General features: G+C 39.0%; 1 protein-coding gene across 1 annotated transcript; it reads left to right on the top strand.

Annotated features, from left to right (window-relative positions):
• The first annotated feature begins 241 nt into the window (after positions 1-241).
• Ccdc152 (coiled-coil domain containing 152) lies at positions 242-18910 on the top strand. Its single transcript, XM_034523392.2, has 5 exons — positions 242-321; positions 3602-3707; positions 8945-9013; positions 10453-10517; positions 16589-18910. The coding sequence occupies exons 1-5, from the start codon at positions 262-264 to the stop codon at positions 16715-16717; spliced, it is 429 nt and encodes a 142-aa protein (XP_034379283.2). The 5' UTR covers positions 242-261; the 3' UTR covers positions 16718-18910.
• Positions 18911-19351: the final 441 nt, after the last annotated feature.

The raw sequence follows: 19351 nt of genomic DNA on the forward strand, positions 1-19351 counted from the left end.
ACATACACACATAGCCACACAAATTTTAAATATGTTTACAGAAAATTTTGCAGGGGTGAGGGTGGAAAAGAATACAGAAAAGAATGCATTTAACTGCAGCCAATCCTGGGTATATCAAAAGTTCTCCCTGTAAAATGGAGTTCAGAGGACAAATACTTTAGTGTTTGAATTATGACCAATGTTATAAAGTTTTGCATCTTTCTTACTTAGTATTGTTTATTTTTCATTATTTCAGGCATGGATCAAAACAATGATGGAAGCATGAAGATCAGCAATGTAAATCTTGACAAACTTATAGATGACTTCTCACAGATAGAAAAGGTATGGAAAGACAGGACAGCAAAGAGCTATAGAGAAACAAGAGAGATTTCTGTCAAGGAGAGAAACTGGGAAGAAAGGAAAATTCAATTTTTAAAAGGTGAACTAGAGCTGGAAAGATTTCTCAGTGGTTAGGAGCATTGGCTGCTCCAACAGAAGACCAGAGTTCAGTTCCCATCACCCACTCGGCAGCTCACAGCCATCTATAGCTCCAGGTCTAGAAGATGTAGCACCCTCCTCTGGCCTCTAAGGGAACTATACACTCATAGTGCACTTAGGTACAGTCAAAACCACACACATAAAATACAAATAAGTAAAAGTCTTAATTTTAAAAATATAATGGTCGGTGTCTACATTGGCTTCCACGAGGGGCTGTTACCTTACTGGGAGACCCAAATTTTGTTCTGTTTTTCATGTTTAATATGTTTCATAGCTGGGCAGTGGTGCCGCACGCCTTTAATCTCAGCACTTGGGAGGCAGAGGCAGGCGGATTTCTGAGTTCGAGGCCAGCCTGGTCTACAGAGTGAGTTCCAGGACAGCCAGGGCTACACAGAAAAACAAACAAACAAACAAAAAAGTAATGTGTTTCATGCAGGCTATATTTTGTATTTTAGTCTTTAAACATGAATATTAACTATGTTAGAAAAAAAAAAAAAAAAAAGAAAAAAAAAAGTGTGGCCAGCCATGGTGGCACACATCATTAATCCTAACACTCCCAAGAGAGAGGCAGGCAGATCTCTGAGTTCAAAGTCAGCCTGCTCTACAAAGCGAGTTCTAAAACCAGCAGGGTTACACAAAGGAACCCTGTCTCAAGAAATCAAAAAAAAAAAAAAAAAAAGAGGGGGGGCTGTGAAGGTTGAAAATTGATACGATTGCCGAGAATTCATAGGAATGCTGATTCATTGTCCCAAAATCCCAAAGAATAACATGCCACGGATCTAAAAACATCAATAAACTTTTTTCCACTGTATGTTATTAGACTAAAATGTATTGTTTTGTTAAATAGGCATAGTTTTTAACTTAAAAGAAAATGAGCCAGATTTGAATAATGAAAATATGTTTTGCTAAACCCTTTCCTGTATTTTTAAAACTTTAATATTTTATTTATTCTTTGACAATTTCATACATCTATACAATGTTTCTTGATCATATCCAACCCAAATTCCCCACACACATGCTGTGGAGGGTGGGCCTAACCCCAGTACTTCCCCTATTACCCTTTCCCATCTTTTCTTCCTCTTCTCTTCCCCTTCCTCTTCTTCTTCCTCCTCCTCTTCCTCTTCTAGCTCACTAAGTGCAGCTAGTGTATCCTACATGCATAGGGATGTGAGGTCACCCACCAGAATCTGGACCACCTACCAGCAACCACCTGTACTAAGAGATTACCCCCCCCCCACCTGTGTCAGCTGTCAGGAGCTCCTCCACTAGAGACAGAGCCCCATGGGCCCAGGCCCTTCCCTTTCACATTGCAGTGTTGACTGTCTTGCTCTTGTACAGGCCATGGCTGCTGTGAGTCCATGAGTAGATCATCTATGTCCTGCCCTGAAGACAGTGTTGTGGAGCACCCATCCTCATCCTCCAGCTCTTACATGCTTTCTACCTACTCTTCCACAAGGCCGTCTCACTTTACTTATTAATACCAACATAGAAAAGTGTTCCTGGGGCAAGGAAGCAAATGACAGATGTATTTTGCCAATGTTAAGGGGAAAATGGCAGAATCCCCACAAACTCCAGAATACTTTTAATGAAAAGTGAAGTGGGTTCATGTTTCAGTCTTCTACCATAATGATCAATTATAATGTATAACATAGATGTATTTCATTCTCTTATTCTCTCTATTCTCTTTTCCTTTTCTTTGCCTAAATAAATCTCTAGTCCTGAGATTAATATAGCACCAGAGAAAAAGAAATACTTGTATGAGAAAGAAGTGCCATATGATTAGACATTGATTTGAATATATACTCTCATACTCTCAAGCATCTTAAATAAAAATAATTGTCCATTTTTTAATTTGATTATGGTGTTCTGATATTTAGAATCTTACCTCTTAGACACGTGAGTGGTAATACAGATGAAGTAATGCAATGTGAGTTGCTAAAGATAGAAATAGGGAAGTAGATAGATGTATGGAAAACATAAGACTGATAGTGAATTGATAAATCTGGAGAGTTCAAGGAAGCTTATTGTACTGTTTACAGAGAAACCACAGACATGTTCAAAATGCTTATTTATCATCTGTAATAAAAAAAACTATAAGCAATAAATTTTCCCTAATAGCATCTTTAAAAATAAAACTCAAAATAGCTGTAAAAACAGTGCAGTAGATGTGTGATTGTGACATTGCCTTCCAGATAATAATGCTAAGTGAAGCAGCTCAGTGCAGAACGGAATGAATGGCGTAGTCATGCCATCACAGAGGACTCTGAAAACAAGTACAAGGAAGTGGTTTGGGTTTGTGCTGGTTTAGGTCTTGAGACAAAAACTCACTGTATTGTCCCTTCTGGACCTAAGCACCAGGGCTCAGGAGACCCTCCTGCATCAGCCTCCACAGGAGCTGACAGTAGGCTTCCACCATTATGCTTGATAGATGCCTATGATTGACATGGGGCTAAAAGTTGAATAATTGAAAGAGAATTGCTCAGGTTAGCTCATATTTTTTTCTTGTTTATAACCATCTGATTTAATATTTTACCATGCTGCTCCTCATGAGTGTATGTGCATGTACGTGTGAGAGAGAGGGAGGAGGGAGAAGGAGAGGGAGAGGGAGAAGGAGAGGGGGAGGGAGAAGGAGAGGGAGAGGTGTGTGTTTCTGGAACTGAATTCTAAGGAGGCCTCCTGAATGTTAACATAGTACTTTATCTCTGGCCTGCATTCTCAAACTGTCTGTGTTACTTTTAAAATTGAAAGTAAATGAGAAAGTCATACTCATCTAATGAGCGTGCTCACTGCAGCAGCTGACATTATCCCTGCATCTGTAACCTATCTTAAGTGCACATAGAACTTTTCAGACTGCTGTCGTGCTGAACTCTTTTTAGTATAGCTCCAAAAAGCATGAAAACCTAGAATGAAGGAAGTTGAGGCTTCTAGTAGATGCTGCCCATGTAAGAAATGACAAACTGAAGCCTCAGTACAGTATGATTTATTTGAAATTATATCCCAAATTCAGTTATTAGACTTTCAGATGTTAAATGGTTTGTGTTCTCATTTGTCTTCATATTCTTGACAGAAGAATCAAAATAGTGTCATTGATTTTGTGATAGCATGTATCTAATTTCTTCTGCAGAAAATGATAGAAACCACTGGAAAGAATAGCCTTCTGGATATTCAGCTGGAAAAGACTAACAGTTTATTAAAGATAATGCAAACAAAAGAGGCCTCGATGAAAGAAGGTCAGTTCTTTGCTGCCTAAAGAAATAATAATCAAGGAGGGTGCTCACTGCAGTGTCTGACATTATACCCTGCATTTTTAACCTACCATACATGCATATAGAACTTTCCAGAGTGTTGTCTCATAATACTCTATAGTATAGCTCCAAAGTATGTGAAAAGAACGGAATGAAGAAAGTTCCGTCTTCTGTCAGGTACTACCCATGTAAGAATTGGCAAATTGACGGCCTAGTACAGACTATAAAACCACATGGGGCAAAATCTGAGCTCCTACTACATAAATGTAAGGTGAATCACCAGTTCTAAGAGTTATAAGTGAAGCTGTAGCTGACAAGGTGGCTCAGTGGGTAAAGGCATCTGCAGCCAAGTCTGATGACCTGAGTTTGAGCCAGAGAATCCACATCCTGGAAAAACAGTATCAACTATCTAAAACTATCCTCTGACTTACACATGCCATGTGTACACATACACATGTACACATACATACAAAGAAAGTGGTAAAATGTGGAAACATTTAAAATATTTAAAATAGGCATATATTTCCTTTTTTTATTTAGTTCTTCTTTAATCATTTCCCCTCTCCTTTCCTTCCTCCAAGCCCTTTCCCCTGTATCCCTATTTGCTTTCTTTCAAATACTTAGCCTCTTTTTTTCTTTAATTGTTGTTATATGAATTTGTATATATGTGTACAACCTGCTCAGTTTGTATAAAGTTACTTGTATATATGTTTTCAAAGTTGACTTTAACACATACACTCTTGCTGTGTCTTCTAAGAGGACCTAAGTAGGAATAATTCAGTCCCCAGGTCTTATCTTCTAATACCTTTCTTTAATAAAAAGAAATGGGTTATTGTAAGATTAGAATTAAACTTATACTAGAAGACTGAAGAAGTATCTTGTAGTGTCACAAGAAAGACAGTACTCCAACAGAAAAAATAGCCAGGTGTAGTGTGACATTACAGGATTCCAGCACTCTAGAAACTGTAGGAGGAGGATCGTGAATTCAACCCAACTATGGATGCAGAAAGAAAAACTTTCTCATCTCAAAAATATTTTTTAAAGGGGAAAGAAATGAAAAAAAAACATAATGATAGAATTTGTCAAAAAAACAACTGAAAGACCTCTCAATGACCAAAGCTGGAATGATTTCAGCAACAAAATAGAACAGTGTTGAATTATACCCCGAATGCAAAAACAAATAGCCTTAATCCCCTTTTATAAATGAATAATAAAGTAAGAAGAAACAGCTCTCCAGTGTGGCAGAATTCCAAATGGTTTATATAGATAATTTGTTTCAGATAGATGGACCATGACTCCATGTACACTAGTAAAGTGTTGGCTGAGAAAAAAATTCCCTTTCTGTAGGGAAGCACAACAAGGTAGAATATATAAATTATATAGTGCTGAAATGGGTAAATTCTACCTCAGCCACATGATCAACAACATCAAAATGCATACCATACTAACACCATGTACCTTTGATGTGATATGATATGATGAAAATGACATTTTGTAAACTTCTCCCCATTTCTACAGCCCATTGTAATCATGAGATAAGTGTCACTCAGATTCCCACAGAAGGACATGACCAATAGTTCACAACATTGTCAAGGCCATTAAAAGAACAGAAACAACACTGTCAGAGCAGAAAAGCCTAAGATGGCATGGCAGATAAATATAAAGTGGAATGGTGGGGAGCCTCCTAAGAAAAGCAAAAGAAGTAATGTATGAAAATATGAATAAAGCATGGGTTTTAGTTAATAGCATATAACTGTTGCTTCATTAGTTGTAATAGACACACTGTACTAATGTAGAATGTTAATAGAATAATAGACCACTATTGACTGGCTGTAGGATGTGTGTGTGTGTGTGTGTGTGTGTGTGTGTGTATGTATGTATATATATATATATATGTGTGTGTGTGTGTGTGTGTATGTATGTATATATGTGTGTGTATACATATATGTATGTATATATGTGTGTATAATCTTTGCAATTTTCTGCACATCTAAACCATTATTGTCAAAAAGATAAAACCATAAAAGACTTTTTAAAGTACTATATAAAGTACTTTTATTATGGAAAAGGTTTTCTTTTTTTAATGTATTGGTTTTTATTTTTTATTTATTTACATTTCAAATGTTATCCCCCTTCCCAGTTTCCTCTCCATACCCCCTATCTCCTCCCCTTCTTTTATGAGGGTGCTCCCCTCATAAAAGGTGCTCCCCACCTCACCTCCCTGGCATTTCCCTACACTGGGGCATTGGGCCTTCACAGGTCCAACAGCATCTCCTCCGAGTGATGCCAGATAAGGCAATCCTCTGCTACATAAGCAGCTGGAGCCATTTGTACTCTTTGGTTGGTGGTTTACTCCCTGGGAGCTCTGAGGGGGTCTGGTTAGTTAATATTGTTGTTCTTCGTATGGGGTTGCAAACCCCTTCAGCTCCTTCACTCCTTTCCCTAACTCCTCCATTGGTGTCCTCATGCTCAGTCCAGTGATTGGCTGCAAGCATCCACATCTGTATTTGTCAGACTCTGGCAGAGCCTCTCAGGAGATACCTAAGTCAGGCTCCTGTCAGCAAGCTTCTGTCTTGGTGTCAGAAATAGTGTCTGGGCTTGGAGTCTGTATATGGAGTGGATCTCTAGGTGGGGCAGTCTCTGAATGGCCTTTCCTTTAGTCTCTGCTCTACACTGTGTCTCCATATTTCAATTAGGCAGGAGCATTTCTAGGTTAAAAATTTGGAGATGAGTGGGTGGCCCCATCCCTCAACCGGGGGCCTTGCCCAACCTCTGAATATGCTCTCTACAGGTTCTCCTTCCCCTTTGTTGGTATTTTAGCTAATGTCATCCCTGTTGGGTCCTGGGAGCCTCTTGCTTTCCTGGGATCTGGGACTTTCTGGTGGCTACCCCTAGTTCCCAATCCCCCATTGCTACACACCTCTGTTCAATTTCCTGACCCTCTGTATATCATCCCCATCTCCTCCCATACCTGATTCTAACCCCCCTTTCCCCTCCACCTCCTCTCTTTCTCCCAAGTCCCTCCCACCCTCTATCTCTTGTGAGTATTTTGTCTCCCCTTCTAAGAAGGACTGAAACACCCACACTTTGGCCTTCCTTTCTTGAGCTTCATATGGTCTATGAGTTGTATTGTGGGTATTCTGAGCTTTTTGCCTAATAGTTACTTCAAGCTGGTACAACCACTCTGGAAATCAGTATGGTGGTTTCTCAAAAACTTGGACATAGTGCTACCTGAGGACCCAGCTGTACCACTCCTGAGCATATACCCAGAATATCCTCTAACATATAACAAGGACACGTGTTCAACTATGTTCATTGCAACCTTATTTGTAATAGCCAGAAGCTGGAAACAACCCAGATGTCCCTCAACAGAAGAATGAATACAAAAGGTGTGGTACATTTACACAATGGAGTATTACTCAGCTATTAAAAACAATGACTTTATGAAATTCTTAGGCAAATGGATAAAACTAGAAAATATCATCCTGAGTGACATAACCCAGTTGCAAAAGAACACACATAGAAAAGCTATTCTAAGCTATGTCAAAATCATAATGAATTATTTTAGTTTAAATTTGGTCATTGGTAGATATTTTTAGAACAGTTTTAAATATAGAGTAGAATGGATAAAAGTATAGAAAATTCCCATATGTTCTCTGGTTTTCCCAGTTTCCCTATCATCAACACTTTGCATTTGTTACAGCTCCTGGAGCAACATTGAATGGGTATCTCATCTGGGCTAGATCAACCTAAAAAGAAGAAAAGCTCATTTGAGCTTAAAATTTTAGAATGTCCGGTCCATGGCCAAGTGATCCCATTGCTTTGGGCTTGGTACCACATGATGGCATGGCATATAGCCTTATGCCTGGATATGAAATGGAGGAAGAGAGCTGGGTCCCAAGTTCCCTTTGAAGGCATGCATCAGTGACCTAACTTCCTGCTAGATTCTGTCTCTGAAAGTTTCTACAATCTCCCAATGGCTCCATGAGCTAAGAACTAAACCTTTAGTCCATGACCCTTTGGGAGACATTTCAGGTCCAAGGCTGGAAGTGATGCTTTACTTGCATTCAATTACTTCAAACTACTCTATGAAATAGTTACTAATACACAAATTGATAATTAATACTAGATCCTAAATTTACACTAAAATCATTATCGGTGTACTAAATTATTAAGAAATCACTTAATAATCAATAAAAATTGATAGGACAGCATAATAAATTCTGGAAGAAAGGATAATGTAGATTAAAGTTTGCAAAAACAATGAAAAGCTTTTACTGTAAATCACTGAATAGTACTATAGTTCAAGACTTCCTTAGCTACCTAGTTTCTAATGGAGAAAATGTGGTGAGCCTGCCATCTTGTGTTCAAATTTTTAACATACTTTTTAAAAACTCCAGTATGCACAGAGCATCAAAGTGATTTTCACTTGCTAATTACTGAGGAAACGCCTGCTACCTTATTTCACTAATTGCTAGATTCTTTCAAATAAATGATGTCCACTACGATAAGGAGAAGTGCTGACAGAGCACACCTCTCCTGTTACATCATCTAACACACTAACCTGTGAAGCAGGTTATCAGCTAATGCCTACCAAGCAAATGCAGCTTACCCAGCACTCTGTTACTGGGAATTAGCAGCACAAAAAGAGAAGGTGATAGAGTTCCTCCTCTCCTCTTTTCCTCCTCCTTTCCTCCTCCTCCTCTTCCTCCTCCTTCTCGTCCTCCTCCTTCTGGTAGGGAAGTCATAAAGTTGGGACAGGTTGGACCTGGGAGGACTAGGAAATGAATATGATGGGGTGAATGATGTGAAATTCCAAAATAGTCAATAAAATCAATTAAAATATTATGGAGGGGGGAGAGAGGGAGAGAGAGAGAATGATCCTAGAAGATCAAGCTGTAGGCAAGCTTTTAGGGTATTTTCTTAATTGGTGATCAATGGGGAGGGCCCAGCCCATTGTGGGCAGTGCCACCCCTGGGCTGATGGACCTGGGTTAGAAAGCAGGCTGAGCAAGCCAGTAAGCAGCACTCCTCCATGGCCTCTGCACCAACTCTTGCCTCCAGGTTTCATCATAGCAAAAGTAGCCATAACCAAAGCATCAAGATGTAATTCGTCTTGAGATGTCTGGTTGCTTTATTAAGATTACATCATTTTGAGTTAAACATTATTTTGTTTAAGTTCTTTCTAGAAAGATTTTCAAACAAATGTATCTTATGTTTTAGAATGTATTACTCTGCATACTATGATAAAGGGGCTACAACAGACTGTTCAATATCAACACACTTTGAAAGGTAAGTTAGGGAAGTCATTTTTAAGAGCGTGGTTGGGCACCGGAAAGATAGTTGATTGAGTAAAGTGCTCACATGAGTACACTCTGTAGAAACCATGTTTCAAATAAGTGGGGAAGAAGGAAGGAAGGAAAGGAGGAAGAAGTGAAAAAAGAAAAGGAAGGGAAAAGAGATGGAATGGGGAGGGAGGAAGGGAGGAAAGGAGGGAGGGAGGGAGGGAGGGAGGGAGGGAGGGAGGGAGGGAGGGAGGGAGGGAGGGAGACAAGGAGGAGAGAAAAAGTAAAAGAAAGCCAGGTGTGACAGTACCCGCTTACAAAACCCAACACTGGTGAGAGGCAGAAACAGGTGGATCACTGGTTCATTCAGGGACCAACTAGCCTGACCTACCTGGGAAACTCCAGACCACTGAGAGACCCTGTCTCAAAGCACAAGGTATATTGTGTATTGTGTATAATGTAGCTGTTATCACAAACTGGTGATTACTCAGAAGAATGAAACATAGAATTACCATTTGATTATGAAATCCCACCCCCAAGATATGAACAAAAAGAATAAAAATTGAAGACATGAGTTTTGTACATTAATATTCATAGCAACATTAAAACAAAGGCCAAACAGGTAGAAGTAACCTCTTGCAGATTGAATATAAAATGTGCCCCAAAGGTCCATGTATTATAAAGTTAGTCTCCAGCCCATAGGAGAAAGAACACTGGAAATATTGTTTTGTTTAGTTGAAAATATTTTCTTATCATTGGCATGTTTTTCACTTGAGGGGAAACAAGGGGTGCGTGTGGGTGGTGGGGCACACATCACATGGTGCTTGTGTGTAAGAACACACCTTGCAGAAGCTTCCAGCCTGTGGGTCCTAGAATTGAACTCAAGTCATTAGGCTTGGAGGTAGGAGCTTTTGTCCATTGAACCATCCTGCCATCTCATATCTGTCCCTTGGGTTTCTACATAGTTTCATTTTGTAGTGTAAGCTGTCCTGGAACTTATCATTTAGCCCAGATCAGCCCAGAATTTGCAGCAATTCTGCTTCAGTACCCCAAGTGCTAGAATTACAGTGGAACCCATCACACTGGCCTCTGAACATGTTTCCCTCAAACCCATCCTCTGCTGCCCCATTTTCTGTGTCTGGAACCCAAACACTAACCTTTCCCAATGTCAAGATAACCAGGATTTCCCCCACATCTTCTCACAGTGTTTCAAACACAGTGGCTCTGTAAAAGGTTTATCTAATACAGCTATTGCACCTGACATCACTAAGTTTTATTTAAAAAAAAAAAAAAAAAAAGTGACTTCTTATGTTCCTACATTTCTAGTGTCTACCAATATGGGGTGAATACTTAATGAGCTCATGCATGAACAGCAACTTAAATGTTACAGATATCCCCATCTTAATTTTAAGTGTTATTTAGTAATATATCCTTATCTGTACACAGGTGAAAATGAACAACTAAAAAGAAATATTGATTTTATGAAGGAGAAGTTGAAATCTCATGAGCAGGTGAGTTATATGCTATTATCTTTAGTTAAACTCTTGAAAAGTGTTTGTTCATTCAAATAAAAACCAAGTTGTTTTAATCAATAAACATCACTAAAGGTGCTGGAGAGATGACTCAGCTGTTAAGATCATTGACTGCTCTTCCAGAGGTCCTGAGTTCAATTCCCAGCAACCACATGGTGGCTGACAACTATCTATAATGTGATCTGATGCCCTCTTCTGGTGTGTCTGAAGATAGCTACAGTGTACTCATGTAAATAAAATAAATAAATATTTTTTTTAAAAATCACTAAAAAATTATGTAAGTGTAATATATATATACATATATATGTTACATATATAAAAATTTTTAATAAATGAACAGTAACTTTTGCAAATCTTAGTCTCTTTTGCGAAATGTAATGTACTAATACCACTTACATACTGTTTCTTTTTTTTAATTTTTTATTGGATATTTTATTTACATTTCAGATGCCATTCCCTTTCACCATTTTCCCTCCCTAGAAAACCCCTATCCCATCCCCCTGTCTCCTTTTTGCTTTTATACAATTTTTTAAATGTTACTCAAAGGCTTTATAAATTTGGTAATGCTCAATTACAAGATGCCCATACAATCAGAAGTATAACCCAATACCCAACCTAGATATATCAACTATCTTTGACTAGTGGAGACACGTGAACATCCGACTCCATGTTCTCCCACCTTGTCACCTAGGTCCTCCTCTCCTTACTCCTCCTCTTCCTCTCCTTACTCCTACCACCTTAGCTCCTCCTACATATCACCCTTCCTGTTAAATAAAACTTTTCTCTTAAAATACAATTAGAGCATAACTATACCAATCTGTGTCAGTAAGGTACAAGATAAACCCAATACCCAGTCCATCATTTTGTTGACTAACCAGAACCTCTGTCATTCCTCCTAACTAAAAGTCTTAGTTCTGAACCTGGTTTTTTTCTTGGCTTTAGAATGAATGTCAGCTGAAAACCATCCTCTCAAATCTTTCCTCTCAAAGTAAATAGCTAGGATTGGCTATGAGACTATAAGTCTTCAACCCCATCAGAAATCCAGAATGACTGAGTTAACTGAAATTATGGGAAGCACAAAGCATAGCTTCTAAAACTTAGCCAGTTTATAGAGACCGCTGAACACCTGGACAGTCCCTATCATACAGAATGTTGGAGCATTCGATCTTCAGACTAGGATCATCTGACAGACCTAGTGATGCAGAATTATTAAGGGCTGATTACTCTGTCTTGGCAGATATAATCAGTCAACTATTCCGCAAGTGTGTCCTTTTCTGGACAGTGATTTGTCTGTAGATGACAAGAGGCAATTCTTGCCTAGTGGCTGTCTCAACACAACTGAAGTAACTCCAAAGATGTTCAATTTCTTCTTAGAATCCAAGACAGGAAGCTGTCAGGAGCAGACAGGTCTCTAATCAAAATGAACATTAATACAGAAATGTTTGTAATGTCAATTTTGTGGACTTCAGACATTTTGAAAACTATCCATGTAAGGCAATCTGGACTGTTGTCTGTTAACTCTTCTCAGCTATTTCTAAATAAAATATGGAAAACACCCTAACAATAAACTCAAAGCCATGAATTTGCTATAGGCCCTTAACTCACAGGCTAACCATCTCAAATCAGTTAGAAAAGTTAAAGAAGGACTGAGTCTAAGCTTTGTATTCCTAAATGTGTTATACAGGCACAATGCCTATGAGAGTAACAATATTATCTCACTTTTATGTCAATAAGAAGCTCATACCAATGAAAACCTTAAATTTGAAATCAAAGTAAATTGTGTGCCATTTAAGAAATTATAACTTCATCTTAATAACAGTTATACTTATTTCTACCAATAGGTTATGGCTATGCAATAAATCCTAGCTAATCCTCCCTGTTCCAACAAAACCACTATTTTCCCTAGAAAGACAGCCCAATATTAACCACCTCAGTCCCCAAGCCCAGGGAATAGGGGCACCGACTCTTCATTAACTTCTTCAAGCTGATTATGGGCATTGAGATATTAGAAGAGGGGTGAGGGGAAGAGTAGATTGATAAGCCTCTGATGCTGTGTCTTCACTGCATCTAGCTGGAATTCCAGAACATCAGAGGTTTGAGCAGGTCTGCTCAGCTTGCTTGATGAGTAGATACACCAAGGCTGTGTATTCTGCAAAATACAATTCTCAAAACAAATTTTAGTATCAAGATAATTTTTTGTTTGAATTCTGGAATGTAGTCTTCTGGTGGCCTGCCTCTGTCATGTGTAATCCAAATAATTCTGGGAATTTCTATGAGGGTGTGCTCCCACCATCCTCCCATTCCCACCTCCCTGCTCTCGAATTCCCCAAAACTAGGGAATCCAAACTTTCAGCCACCAAGGCCATCCACTTCCCTTGATACCTGGCAAGACTACCCTCAACTACCTATACAGGTGGAGCCATGAGTCCCTCCCTTTGTGTTCTCGGGCTGGGGATTTTAGAATGGCTATTCCAGCTTGTTTCTTAGGACCATTTGCTTGAAAAAATTCTTTCTAGGGTATAATTTCCCTTCTTGTATTGGAGCTTTCCTGCTATTATCCTTTGTAGTGCTGGGTTTGTGGAAAGATATTGTGTAAATTCGGTTTTGTCGTGGAATATCTTGGTTTCTCCATCTATGGTAATTGAGAGTTTTGCTGGGTATAGTAGCCTGAGCTGGCATTTGTGTTCTCTTAGGGTCTGTATGACATCTGTCCAGCATCATCTAGCTTTTATAGTATCTGGTGAGAAGTCTGGTGTAATCCTGATAGGTCTGCCTTTATATGTTACTTGGCCTTTTTCCCTTACTGCATTTAATATTCTTTCTTTGTTTTGTGCACTTGGTGTTTTGATTATTATGTAACCAGAGATATTTCTTTTTTGGTCTAGTCTATTTGGCGTTCTATAGGCTTCTTGTATGTTTATGACCATCTCGTTCTTTAGATTAGGGAAGTTTTCTTCTATAATTTTGTTGAAGATATTTGTTGGCCCTTTAAGTTGGGAATCTTCATTCTCATCTGTACCTATTATCCTTAGGTTTGGTCTCCTCATTGTGTCCTGGATTTCCTGGATGTTTTGTGTTATTAACTTTTTGCATTTTGCATTTTCTTTGACAGTTGTGTCAATATTTTCTATTTTATCTTCTGCACCCGAGATTCTCTCTTCTATCTCTTGTATTCTGTTGGTGATGATTGCATCTATGACTCCTGATTTATTTCCTAGGTTTTCTATCTCCAGGGTAGTCTCCCTTTGAGATTTCCTTATTGTTTCTACTTGCACTTTTATGTCCTAAATGGTTTTGTTCAATTCCTTCACCTGTTTGGTTGTGTTCTCTTGTAATTCTTTAAGGGATTTTGTGTTTCCTCTTTAAGGGCTGCTACTTGTTTACCTGTGTTCTTCTCAAATTCTTTGAGAGTGTTATTTATGTCCTTCTTAAAGTCCTCTATCATCATCATTAGAAGTGATTTTAAGTCTGAACCTTGCTTTCCTAGTGATATGGGGATTTCAGGACTTTCTTGTGAGGAAGAGCTGGGTTCTAATAATGCCAGGTACCCTTGGGTGCTGATGCTTATGTTCTTGTGCTTGCCTTTTGCCATGTAGATCTCCTTAGTGCTACCTGCCTGTCTCTGACTGGAGCCTGTCTTTGCTATTATTTTGGTTGTATCAGAACTGTGTGGGGTGGGTGTTGTTACTGGGGTTAGAGCTGCCACACAAGATCTGTTCAGTGCTCTGGCCCAGACCGGAAGGAAGGAACCAAGGCTCTGGGCCTGGAGTGACTTCCTGGGTTCTAGTGGGTCCCAGCTACTCCCTGTTTGGGGCTGGTGTTTCTTTCTCCTTATCTAAGATACTGCCCGGGTTAGAGCACCTGGAAGGCCTGCTTCCTCTGGGTACTGTGAGATTGCCACCCGAGATCTGCTCAGTGCTCAGGCCCAGACCGGAAGGAACCAGTGCTCACATACTGTTTCTTTTTACCAAGAAGAGATGCAGTTATTTTGTTACATGGTTTTCAATTGTGCAAATAGACTTACTTTAGAGCATATTGTGGTGGTTAATAGTTTTATTTCTTTTACTATAAAAGAAATGAGTCTATATTCTTTATGGTTTGGGTAACTATTGTGCCATCCCAACAGTGGAGGACCTTATGTAGAGCACAAGTTAGCTCCTCCCCAGAGCCACTGATACTCCGCTGCATTTTCTTCTCTCCCTCAGGAACAGTGCAGTGATAGCAACTGCAGAGCATATAACACAGTGCCTCAAAAAATGCAAAACACAAAGTAAATGCCAATATTTATCCTTCTACCCTTTAAGGAGGTTTTTATCACCTTTTTCTCACAACCAATAGCCAACATATCAAGGTCAAAGATCTCTAAAACTAAAGTTTAGTCTCTACAAGCTTAGCTTGAAGGATCTTCTCTTAACTTGACAAGTTCCTGTATTAGGAGCTCTTGAGAAAACATCAGCTTGTTCTGGCACCCAACCCGGGACTCCTGAGTAATCTTTACCAATAAGAAAAAGCCTTCTGCCTATGATTTGGGAGGATTTAGCCCTTTATTTTAGTGTCTCTAGGATACTTCTTTCCCCATCCTTTTCTCTGCCTTTCTTCCCCCTCCTTCTTTAATTCTTCCCTGTTCCTCTCCAAATCACACTGTGAGTGTGTGAGAGTGAGTGTGTGAGAGTATGTATGTGTGTATATGAGTGTGTGAATATGAGTGTTTGTGTGTCAGAATGTGTATTGTGTAAGTGTGAGTGTGTGTGTATGTGAGTATGTGTGAGTGTATGTGTGAGAGAATGTGTATGTAAATAAGCTTGTGAGTATGTGTGAGTGTATGTGTGAGAGAATTATGTGTGTAAGTGTATGTGTGTGTGAAAGAATGTGTATGTGTGTAAGTTTGTGAGTGTGTGTGTGTGAGTGTGAGTATTTATAAGAGTATGTATGTGTGAGAGTGTGTATGTGTGGGTGTGTGGGAGAGTGTGTGAGAGGGTGTGTGTGTGTGATGAAAATAAAAGGGGTATTATGGGGAGGACAAATGTCTTAGTTAGGGTTTTGCAGCTGTGAACAGACACCATGACCAAGACAAGTCTTATGTAGACAACATTTAATTGAGGTTGGCCTACAGGTTCAGAGGTTCAGTCCATTATTGTCAAGGCCAGCAGCATCCAGACTGGTATGGTGCAGGCAGAGCTGAGAGTTCAACATCTTCATCTGAAGGCTGCTAGTGGAAAGACTGACTTCCAGGCAGCTAGGGTGAGGGTCTTAAACCCACGCCCACAGTGACACACCTACTCCAACAAGGCCACACCTCCTAATAGTTCCACTCCCTGGGCTGAGCATATACAAACCATCAGAACAAAGGAGTCTAAAGGAAGGGGGAAGGAACAAGAACAAGAAAGGGTAATGGACAGTGCATTAATTACTTTTCTTGTTGCAGCGGCTAAATTCCTGACAAAGAACAGGTCAAGAGAAGGAGTTTTCTTTAGGCTCAGTTTAAGGGGATACATCTGATCACAGCAGAGAAGGAAGCACAGCCTCAGAAGCATGAGACAGCCAGCCACATTGCAGCCATAGTCAAGAAGTAGATTTGAAGCAGAAAGTGGAGGCAGGCTATCAAATCCCAAAGCTTACCCAGTGACTCACTTCCTCCAGAAAGGCCTGACCTCCTAAAGTTTACACAGCCTCTGGAAACAGCATCACCATCTGGTGACCAGGTATCCAGACACTTGAGCCTATGGACAATAGTCCACATCGGAACCACGAAAAGAGGAAGAAAACCAAATAAAGCACATCCTCTGATGCAGACTCTAGGTGTCTCTTTAGCAGAAGACAAAGGGAAAGGACCAATTGAGGGAGGGGAAAAATGGGCACACCTGAGCAAGGTACAATGATATGTATGTGTGAGTAATAAAACTTGTTATTTTATGTGTGCCTACTAAAAGGTTAATTGAAAGTAAATAAAAAGTATTGGATGTAGTTGCATGTCAGGCTGGGAAACTTACCTTTTTAATTATCAAAAAGTTTAAATATTTTATTGAAAGTGGGTATATTTTACTCTCTAGGAATATAAGAATAATATTGCCAAACTTGTAAGTGAAATGAAAATTAAAGAAGAGGAACACAAAACTGAAATGAGCAAACTTTATCAGGATATGCAGAAAAAAGGTAATTTTAAAGTTTTAACTTATTGAATTCTGACATAGTGTGACAACTTGAAGGTGCATATTATTTTTCCAAATAGTAGTATTCTTGAATGAACACTGTCATGATGCATTTCAATTTGTTTTGTATATTTACACAACATAAATATAATCATTCTAAATTCTATTCATGTTTGTGCTCAATTCTGCATGTTTATATAATTAATTATAAAAGGTTTAAATACATCTTTAATTATATCCTTAGCAGTATGGAATATAACTACTAATTTCTTCAGTAAAGCAGCTCTCGTTGCACATAGGTAGCAGGTTGGTTTGTTTTTCAAACCATGCTTAATGGCCCTATCTTTATGAACAGTGTATATAAAAACTGACTTGAAGTCAGGCCTGGACACCTATAATCCCAGCACTTGAGGCAGCAGAGAGAGGCACATAACTAATGGTAACCTTTCAGCAGACTATACCAACCCACAGGAAGATGGCAAGATACTGAGATATTCCACAGACATACAAAGAAAACAAGCAGAAGAGGAGATGTCTAACCTGAGTAATACACAATTTCAAATTGAGACTCTAATTAGACATAACTTTGAATCTTTTAAAACAGCTAAATGTCTTTTTAATATTTTTCCTGTGATCTGAGAGGTTCATTTCCATAACTACCACATGACACTTTTAATGAAACCCAAAAATGCCACTCTTGGGTATTTACCAAAGAGAAATGGAAGCATACAACATACAGACCTGACTGAATTTTTTTTTTATTGGTTATTTTATTTATTTACATTTCAAATGTTATTCGCCTTCCCAGTTTCCCTTCTGCAACCCCCATCCCATCCCTCCTCCCCCTGCTTTTATAAGGGTGCTCCCCAACCCACCCACACACTCCCACACCTCATTCCCCTGCACTGGGGCATCGGGCCTCCACAAGACCAAGGGCCTCCCCTTCCATCGATGCCAGATAAGGCCATCCTCTGCTACATATGCAGCTGGAGCCATGTGTCCTCTCATGTGTACTCTGTGATTGATGGTTCAGTCTTCTGGGGTTCTGGTTGGTTGATGCTGTTGTTCTTCCTGTGGGGTTACAGACCCCTTCAGCTCCTCCAGTCCTTGAGGATCCACCCCACATGCAGCCACCAAACCCAGACACTACTGCTGAGGCCAAGATGTGTGTGCTGACAGCAGCTTGATACAGCTGGCTCCTGAGGGGCTCTGCCAGAGCCTAACCAATACAGATGCGGTTGCTTGCAGCCAACCATTGGACTGAGCACGGGGACCCCAGTGGAGGAGTTAGGGGAAGGATTGACTGAATGTTTATAGCAGCTTTATTCATAATAGCCCAGAGTTGTCATTATACAAATTGTTAACTAGAACTAGTGTTTTAAAATTCATAGTACGTCTACCCACAGCAATAAAAAAGGAACAGACAACTGATGCACTCCAGTGTGACCACTTCAGAAGTGTTATGGTAGATGAATAAAGCCTAGCATGGTGGCACATGGCATGGTGATGCACTCCACTCCACAGTGTGACCACTTCAGCAGCATTACGGTAAATGAATGAAGCCTGTCGTGGTGGCACATGCCTCTACACTGGTACTCGAGAGGCAGAAATAGGAGGACTGCTGACACTGTAAGCTAGCCTGATCTACAGTGTGAACTCTCTTCTAGCCAGGGCTGTATTTCTGGTCCTTGTCTCAAAAAGGCAAACTCAAGCAAATATGTAAATAAATCCAGACACAAAATAGTGTGTTTTATTTATATGGTGCTCTAGAAAAAAAAAAAAAAAAAAGAAAATTCAAACAAATATTTTCCGGTGTGTAAGTGGTACAAAAGCATTTTTCTGTTTAATTTCCTAATTATCCCTTTCACACCAAGTTTAAAAAGGAATAGTTCCTAAGGTACTGATTTACAAATAAATTTTATGAGATGCACCAAAAAGTTCAGTTTTGTATAGATTAATATTCAGTAATTTCTTTGAACACTATTTTAATCCTTAAGCTAAGTATAATAATAATTTAATGCTATAAACTAAATACATACAAAGCTGATATATTCTGAACTACAGAAATGTCTTATATTTGGTTTTAATCTAGTATATATTTCCACAGTGATTAATAAAATACTATTGCAAATATATGTTCTACCATCAGCTTTTTAAACACTGCTATTACTGATAGTGAAAGCACTTGTTTTTTCATCTTTATATTTTTTTTAGAAACTCTAATATGCTCTGGAAAAATAAGATCACCTCAAACTTACCAGATAGTATTTTATTAAGCCCTTCAATAAAGAACATTGAAATGAAAATTTTAGCTTCTTATTTTAAGAAATAGGAAGGAAGGAAGGAAGGAAGGAAGGACTCCCTTTATCTTTAGAAAAGAATATTAAAACAAATTACCTTTAAGATAGATAAACTTCCTTGTAAATCCTTAGTTCAGTGTCTCCTTAAGAGGAACACAAACCAGTTCACTATTGCTAGGAACTTCTCAGATCACTGTTGTGTGAAAACTTCAAACTACATGAAGCACGTTTGTCACGTGTGATAAAAATCAAAAGGTCATTTCAACTTCAGATATGAAACCATTATAATATAGCTTGTAATGGCACAAGTGCATCTAAGACACACTTAGATTCCTTGGTAGTCAGAAATCAGAAAGAACTGCAT

Source organism: Arvicanthis niloticus, chromosome 19 (assembly GCF_011762505.2).
Source record: "Arvicanthis niloticus isolate mArvNil1 chromosome 19, mArvNil1.pat.X, whole genome shotgun sequence".
NCBI lineage: Eukaryota > Metazoa > Chordata > Mammalia > Rodentia > Muridae > Arvicanthis > Arvicanthis niloticus.